This window comes from Columba livia, chromosome 8 (assembly GCF_036013475.1).
Source record: "Columba livia isolate bColLiv1 breed racing homer chromosome 8, bColLiv1.pat.W.v2, whole genome shotgun sequence".
Lineage (NCBI taxonomy): Eukaryota > Metazoa > Chordata > Aves > Columbiformes > Columbidae > Columba > Columba livia.
This window is the reverse complement of record NC_088609.1, coordinates 21975739-21984431: the sequence shown is the minus strand read 5'-3', so window position 1 is coordinate 21984431 and position 8693 is coordinate 21975739. Positions and strand designations below refer to the sequence as shown.

The window sequence follows — 8693 nt, the reverse complement described above, 5'->3', positions numbered from 1 at the left end:
CGCGGCGACACGCGCGCTCCGCCACGCCCCCCGCAGCGCCATGTGCGGCGGCGGCGCGCAGGCGTAGGCCGGAAGTGTGACTGGCGTGTGGGCCGGCCGGGGGCAGCGCTGCCGCCCCGCCTGCTCGCCGGGCACGCCGCGGCCCCGGCGCCGGGAACATGTTGCCCCTCTCCATCAAGGACGATGAGTACAAGCCGCCTAAGTTCAACCTGCTCAGGAAGGTGTCGGGTTGGTTCAGGTGAGCAGCCCAGGGTGGGACGGGCCGGGAGCTGTGGGGGCCGGGGCCGCGGCGGAGCCCCCGCGGAGGGGCTGGGGAAGGCTGATGGTGAGGGCGTCTGGGCCGCCGGTCGAGCGGTTCCGGCCTCCTGCTGCTGCCTCCCGCTGGGCCGGCTGCGAGTGACCCGCTGTGTGCTCCGTGTGCAGGTCCATCCTAGCGGACAAGACCTCCCGCAACCTCTTCTTCTTCCTCTGCCTCAACCTCTCCTTCGCTTTCGTGGAGCTGCTCTACGGCATCTGGAGTAACAGGTACCGGGCCGGGGGCGCGGGGCGGGAGCGGCTCCCAGCGCGCAGGAAGCGGCGCCTCCCGCCGCGGCCAGTGCCACGTCTGCCTCTCGGCGGGGCCGGGCTGGGGCGCCGCGGGCTGGGGCCGAGTGGGCAGGCCGGGCCTCCGGGCCCGCCGTCCGGAGGGGCCGGTCGGCAGAGCGCTGGGAGCTGCTGGAGAGCTTCTCGACCGGGAGCGCTCCCGTGGGTAGCGACCGGCTCCGCCAGCCCCTCAGCTAGAGCCCAGCGTCTCGGGGGATGCGCTCCGTCTTGGGGACGCGACTCGGCGCTTTCTGGAGGAGTGCTGTTAGAACCTGGGATCTTGCTGGCCGCGCTGCCAGGCTTTTTGCTGAGGAGGAAGCCTGGCCTTGGCATGAGGTACAGGACCCAGGGCTTGTAACCGTTTCGTGCCTGCTGCTTGCCACAGGATCCTTTGTCTGGGAATGTGGTTTCATTTGTAAGTTGATAGCTCTGTGGCAAAAACCAGCGCTACAGCAAACATCCTTGTCTTGCAGTGAGAAGCAGGAATTAACACATCCTGGTATAACTAAGTGATACTTTATGTAGCACATAAATTCACAAAGGTGGAAAAAACAGTAGGGACTTGACTAAATTGCTACTGGAAAATCTGTAGTAAAATATAAGCAGAAATTCAAATAACTTTAGTACTCTGTACAGTGTACAGGTAGAGAACAGACAATGGTAGTAGTGTCTCCATCACACTTCATTCTTGACAGAGTTGTTTTATGGTGGTATTTCAGTCTGTAAGTCAGTACTTCAGTTTGAAGTGGACAGACATGGAAATGTCATTTAAGCCCAACAGTGTCTTCTTTCACATGGAACTTAAAGTTGTCTTTATCAGAAGCCGCAGTATGGACAGGGATTACTGGTGCTCTTAATCTAAGAGCCTTGAGTGAATGCAGCAATGCAGATTTGGAGATAGTTGTATCCTACTATTTGTCATGTTTCTCTGAATCTCAAATCATACTGTAAAATCCTTAACCTTGGTTACAGTAATTGCTACTGTAGCACTAGTGAGAACTCAGTGGTGTCTTGGTAATGTGCAGACCGTCTTGGATGTGCTTGGTTTTGACTCTGATGTTGAGTCACTTTGCAGTTGTCTGAGGATTATTGTATGTGTAGTCTGGTCAAGAACAGATTTTTTTTAAGAGCTCAGGAGACATAAATATTTTTCTTAATGGTTCATATATAAAGAACTAAATGTTTGTGAGAGTTTGTTCTCATGTCTTTCTTATAAGCATAATAACTTTTTGATGGCATGACCAGAAATGAAATCTATGCCAGAAAACATTCAGTATAGGAGAAGGTTAAACAGAGAAACTGAGACACTTTCCAGAAATTCATCACTGAAGAATCTGGCTTACTGGAACTGAGAAGACTCTTACTTATTTTTGTTCATTATAGATATTAAGAATTGGGATTTGCTCAATAGTCATCAGTTGGACCTCTTGTTATACCACTACGTTCAGGTATCTTTATGTTAAGTCTAGATTTTGGGCTAGAATAGAACAGTATCTTAGCCAGCATCTCTTAGCAGAGAGGAGTAGCGGAGAGGTGAGGAATGCCTTCAGTGAAAGCAGATGGTTCATGCCTTGGAGCAACAAACACGTGACAAGCAAACAAGGAGCCCTATAGGGAAAATCATTTATTGAGTTCAAAAAACGCTGTTTCTTTGCTCTCCATGTGTGAGATGCGGAAACGGAACGTTTGTAAAGGGGATTTTGTGTATCTTCTTGGAGCTCTTCTTTATTTCACTGTGGCCTGTCTTGGGTATGGCCAGTGCCTGATGCTTATTTCAAAATCAAATCTAATTATTTCAGCCCCCCAAATTTTTGTCAGCAAGCTCTAAAAGTCTTCAGTTCTAATAATTATTCTTTTTTTAATGCTTACTTCTTACATTTTCCTTAGCTTATGTTTGCCAAGTAATTTATTTCCTGAACTCACATAACTGTTTTGTCATTTTTATGATCCTCTTACAAACACTCTGCTATATTGACGTTCTTGAAGCACGGACAACAGAACCACATGTGGTATTTTGCTACCTGAGAGCTTGTTTGAAGTTGAAATCTACTATTTGGGCTGTTCTGTTTTAAAACACTATTACGTGCATACTTATGTAATTCGGTGTTAAAACTGTGTTATTAAGTCCTCACTAAAGCATCCTCATTCAGACACAATGTGGTTGAGTAGAGGGTTTCTACTGGATTATACTCTGGATCATGTGTTCCAGTTCTGATGGAAGTTCTTGCATACGTCTCATGTTGCAAATGGTTGAAGGGGTCAGTTGTTTGCTTCACGAGTCACTTTGCACCTGTTTTTTAAGGTCCCTTTAATTTACAGGTCATTTTTAAAAAGCTTCAGGTAAAATCAGATTGGCTTCTTACTGGGCTTCCTATGGTTTGTGCAGTCGAATCTCCCACAGCTGTAGGTGTAACGCAGAGCGTGTTCATGCCATGGGTGACTTGCCTTGTAGACACAGTCTGTACTGACCCCTGTTGATAAATCCACGTGCCTCTGGCTGCTTGGAGATGGCAGCACAGCAGTCTTGTTGTTGCACTTATGGTAAGTGTCACCTCTGGAAGATTTGCAGGTGTGAGCACGGTACTGTGATAACTTGCTGTGTGACTTCTGGTTCTAGAGCTAGTGCGGGATTTTGTTTCAGTAACAGTCCTTATACAGTCTTTCCCAGGAGACTTTGTACAAAAAAAATCTCTCAGAAACCACTAGCTATCTCTGTTTAACTATGCTTATTCCTTCAGTTTCACAATCACTGCAAACTTACTGTTATTGTCACCCGAGTTCTACCTGAATGTTTGATGTGTTGGGGTTGTGTGGGGTTTTTGTTTGTTTTTTTGTTTCCCCACTGGATCTTCCTTACTGCTCAGAACCAAACCTAAAATGAGCTGTTTTCTTAGGGATGTCACCTGGTTTTGGGGAGGGGGAAGCTTTCACCTTTCAAGAATTTGATAGGGGTTCCATTCTACTGCTTCATAGGCATCCGGCTAAAGTCTTTGGTCTTCCTTTAAGGTTTGTACAGAATTACTTCCTATGTTTCCCCCTTGGGTGGCTACAGCATCTAAGGACAATTTATCGTTACATCATCCTCTGCCTTAAAAGTGTGTTATAGTTGTATGTTTATATACCTCTGTATGTGTACATAAAGTATATATGTAAATAAATAGAGACAGCAAGGTTTCTGTTCTCTCTCCTCCAAACCCACCTCTTCCACAGTTGAGTGTTTTGTCTGAAACACTTCAGATTAATCTTGAAATTTATTGCAGTGAGGCTGAAATGGTTTTGTTTCTTAATGTGAAGTAGGTCAAACTTTGGCTAATGAAACTTTGTATTTGACTTCAATGTGAACATGTGGCTGTCCTCCAGAACTTGTTACTACGTAACCTGTTGTTCTTCCGTTTGCAAGAACTAAATTGTGTATGTAATTGTTCTTAGAAAACCAAAGGATTGGGAAAATGGAACTTCTGGGATGATTGTAATAGCAAATGCTCATCAGTACCTCTGTATCGAATGTCTTATCAAATATGAAGCAATTTTTGTGTTTTGATGCACATACTTCCTTACTGGCTTACAGAACCTGTTTATGATTAGTAGTTTAGTTAAATTTGGCCACCGTTGTGTGTGGTGTTAAATCCAATTTACATACAGCCTACAAACTCATATGAGTTCTACTGACTGGGTAACTCATGAACTAGGTTGAGTTCTTTGAACTTCATAGGGTAAACCAGCATGCTAAACTTATCCTGGCAATCGAGATTGTAGGTGTGCATTGGTCATTGAAATAAACCACTTAGGAAGTGGTCTTTTCAGCCTCTGCTTCCTTCAGCTTCCATATGGAAGGGGAGTGTGTGTGTTCTAGTCAATTCCTTCCAGCTGATAAGACAAAGATTTAAGAACTGATAACATTTACAAGCAGTGGCTCATCTTTATTCTAACACCACTCTGTCATTTTTGAACTGGAATTAGCTGGGATCCATTCAGCTGAAAGCACAGATGAAGCGGGGATTTGCTTGGATTTATTTCTGTGTGGACACATTTCAGTCAAACTAGAAGAGTAATGATGATTGCCAGCAAAAGGAGCAGATGATTGCTATCATTACACTTAGCAAAATGAAGAAGCGGCCATCCATAACAACTTAGCACTCTTGTGCTCTATGGGGTACTGTTGTTGCTTCCTTTGATTTAGTGTAGCTTCACCACAGTGTCTTACCCTTCCAGCAGAGATCAGGATGCTGGAATCCTTGCTTTTTGCTGTGGAGTGGTGGAGTTACTTACCCCTCTCATCATAATCTTTTATAGTGAGAAGAACTAGAAGTATCTTGGATAAATTCTATACCTGTTTATGATTAGGCTAAAACACCGGCTGAAGGTTTGTGATTGGAAATTTGGAGAATGAGCAGCAATAAATTAAGAAGAATATAGGTGTGGTGCTCTAGCAATGCCATCAGTGTCTTGCTTCTCTGCTCGTGTAAAAACCACATGTAAACATAAGATGTTTATTTAAAAAATGTATGTGGTAGTCAAAAGCACTTAAGGAGTATATTGCATGCTGGTCTGCTTTTATTTCAGGCAAAAGAGAATATGGTCTTAAAATTCCCTGTGTACTGAAACTCCATTTTTTCAGCCTGCCCTACTCATAGAAAGTGTCAAGTTGCTGCAGTGTGAATGAATGTTAAAGACAGACTCTTATCTGATGATGTGTTAGCTCTGAAATCAGATACCTGAGAGGATAACATTAACACTGAAGTAGACTTTGCAGTCTTGGAATTTTTGCCATAATGAACTAAACTTTTAAGTGGAAGACTACAGTGTTTACAGGCCTAAAATACTTTGTCACAGACATACGTTTGTCAAAATTTTAGGAAACTTTATTTGATTTATTCACCTGTTTTTTTTTTCTTTCCTGCAGACATGAATTTTCGACCAATTTTTCATGTTTCAAAACTCTTCCCAAATATCGAGTTTGAAAATGGATTTGAAAATATTGCTTTTGTAAATGCTTAGTGCCATCACTCTGGTGGTATTGGTAGTTTTCAACAGAATAGTTTGTTTCATTGCACTAGTTAACCTATATGTACACTGTGTATTATAGATACCCAAAAGCAGTATCTTTAAACCAAATTTTCTTTTTAACTAGATGTGGAATACTGCTTTTACGACTTTTGTGGGGTCAGCATTTAAATGTGACTCATGTATATGTTTTTCTAGCCAAAGTTGTTCATATGGCCAAATTATAAATCAAAATATAGGAGCGAATACCTGCCAATAGAATTATGTTGGTGAGAGATATGTCTGTGGGTATATCTACCCCTGGGGGTTTGGTCTGTGTCAGTGGAAACCACCTCCTGCTACCACCGAAATCATATGCTGGGAGGATTTTTTGCCAAGGGCTCTTCCAAAGCGCCTTCCCTTAGCTGACAAAAGCAGTTTTCTCTTAATATTTGCTTTGTCATCCATTTGTATCAGAGTTTCTCCTCTGTGCTAGCAAAACCACACCTGAAGCTTTAGACACACCGTGTGTTCTGCTAGTGTGTAAAAGATTAAATGCTGCTTTTTTTCCTACTGAGCATACAGCATATGGAACATAACTTTTTTTTTTCCCTGTTCTTTTCCAGCTTAGGTCTAATATCAGATTCCTTTCATATGTTTTTCGACTGTACTGCTCTATTGGCTGGATTAGCAGCTTCAGTTATTTCAAAATGGAGGTCAAACGATGCTTTCTCATATGGGTAAGAAACTTCAAGTTGTTACCTTGATGTATTTTAGTAAATGTCTAGGTGCTAATTTTTCACTGCACAAACAAAACCTCTTTTTGCAGAACATGGAAAAAGCTATATTGAAAGCGGGGGGGGGGGGTGTTTTTAAGTTGAGTTATTTTAACTTTTAAGTTAATATCCCCCTAGAAATAGTAAAAATGTAAAGACATTGCTTTTGGGGAGTAGGTTTATTTCTTCTGAGATCTCTGTGATTGTACTAGTGGAACCAAGTCACACACCAGAGAGCTGCGTTCCCCTGTGTTCGTGGCACCAGTGCAGTAAGAGCAGCTGCTCGTGGGCTTGTCCCCGCGGCGCAGCAGGGTGCCGCACGGGCAATCTCAGGTTGCTGGTGCTCTGTGCCACCTTTGGAACAGTAAGTTCCCACTGGAAGGAGCCAAGTCTCCATGGTGCTGCACCTGAGATGTGAGCCCCACTTCCAGAACCAGCAGCTGCAGCAGCTGTGGCCGCCTTGAACCCGGATCCTCAGGGCTGAGGTTGGTCACCCTGTGCCGCCCTTCACAGCTGGAGCTGCGGCAGGGACTTGGTTGTGTTGCACACGGCAGCTGTGCCCTCTGAAACAATACTAGTGATGCAGTATTATTAATTGGTGATACTGATTAATTAACAGCAAATGAGGTGGTTTAGGGGTCCCTGTGTTTCCTGTAGCATTTCCTGAATGTCAGCATTTACTTTCAGCTGTCTTGCCTAAGCATGGATCATGTAGTTTGAAACTTAAAGCACTGTTTAATTAAGGTGGAAGCTCCAGTGTGCCTAGAAATCAATTTAGGAAGAATTGATTGTACCGTGAACTAATTGCAATGAAAGCAGTTTCTGTATTAATTACAACTATGCATTTAGACAGCTGGTGTTTCATTTATTAGAGAACAGCCACAATTTATTAAGTATGATGTTTGCTACATTGGAATTATGTGTTATTCTAACCTGACTGGTTTTTATTGCCAAAATTTAGTAGCTGAAATACTAATTTCTACTTTTATTAAAAATCCCCCTACTAGCGGGGGAGCAAATTAATGTATGGCTATTTTATATTAAGCAGAACTTCACATTAGCGTAATTTGATTACATCTTACGTGTTTATCTTACTCTGTGTCTTCCAAATATACATTTATACCGTAACTTTCAGTAGAGGTGATCTTAAATGGGAAGATTTTGATGTATTGAAAGTTTTCTTCCATGTAGATCAGTTAATGGCTAATCTAGATCAGGTAATTTCTGTCAAAATACAACATAGTTAATTTTATATACTTTTCTGTAGTTTATATGCTGAATCTTACATTTAGCAAATCCATGTGTGGTACAACTGCTTGAAACGTACAAGATGGTACTCCAGGTTCTAAGTCTGACTTTTAGCTTTCAGCATTTAAATGGAGGTGGTAATATATGCTATTGCTTTTTTGTTTCTTGCAGGTATGTTCGAGCAGAAGTACTTGCTGGTTTTGTAAATGGTTTATTCCTCATCTTTACAGCATTCTTCATTTTTTCTGAAGGTGTTGAGGTACGATGTGATCTTGCTGTATCTTTGTCACATTTCCATTTGTAAAGCATATTTAATGGGGGTAGAATTATTGAAATTGATTATGTTCACAATTTTTTAAAAATCTGTGATGTGAACAGAGAATAGGACCATCTGAAGTTGCTACTTTGTGGCACAGAAGCCCAGCTTTTTCAGTGTAGCTGTGCTAGCTTCTTAAATAGTGTATTTTGGTTGTGTGTAAAGATTCTGTGAGGTTTACCCTATCCTTTTTCTGCCATGTAAGTGTGTCAGAGAAAGATCTTCTCGTTGTTAAAGGCCAAAACTAGTCATTCAGTGGAGAGAAGTTAGCCATAAGAAATGGAAATACATTCTGCAAAGAAGTTTGACTAAGTCATTTAAAAAAGAGCATTATCTTCCAATCTTGAAGTCTGATATAAATGCCAAGTAGTAATAGCTTTCATATCTAGAAGGGCACTTTTCTTGATTTGGTTCAGGTGATCATTTCAAGATTAAAATTTTGACATCGAGGGTGTCTGTACCGAAGTGAGGTAGAATTAAGAATTGATAACTGATTCTCACCAGCTCGTATTAATGCTTTTACTTTTTAATGGGAGAGGTACTATAGGTTTGTTTAGACTTGTAGTTCCGAACACATTCTAGTGGGCTTATTTTAGTTATTAGAGAACTGGGAAGAGCTTTCAGGAACAGATCCTCTACGTGAATAAGCCTGTAAATAATGAAAAATCTATAGAAACTGGGCTAAAATTGCCTAAATGCTTGGGAAAACCACTCCAAAGCTAGAAACAGCAACAAAACTTACTAGAAAAATGAAAAACTGCTACTGGAAAGGTCAAAGGTAGCATTGA

The 8693-nt window shown here is 42.2% G+C and overlaps 1 protein-coding gene across 1 annotated transcript in view; it reads left to right on the top strand.

The window, feature by feature from the left end:
- The first annotated feature begins 3 nt into the window (after positions 1 to 3).
- SLC30A7 (solute carrier family 30 member 7) overlaps positions 4 to 8693 on the top strand; it is a 29833-nt gene continuing 21143 nt past the window's right edge. The window contains exons 1-4 of the mRNA XM_065072495.1: positions 4 to 238; positions 424 to 525; positions 6192 to 6305; positions 7761 to 7848. Of these exons, the coding sequence (XP_064928567.1) occupies positions 159 to 238; positions 424 to 525; positions 6192 to 6305; positions 7761 to 7848 (384 nt within the window). The 5' untranslated portion in view covers positions 4 to 158. The remainder of the gene's footprint in view (positions 239 to 423; positions 526 to 6191; positions 6306 to 7760; positions 7849 to 8693) is intronic.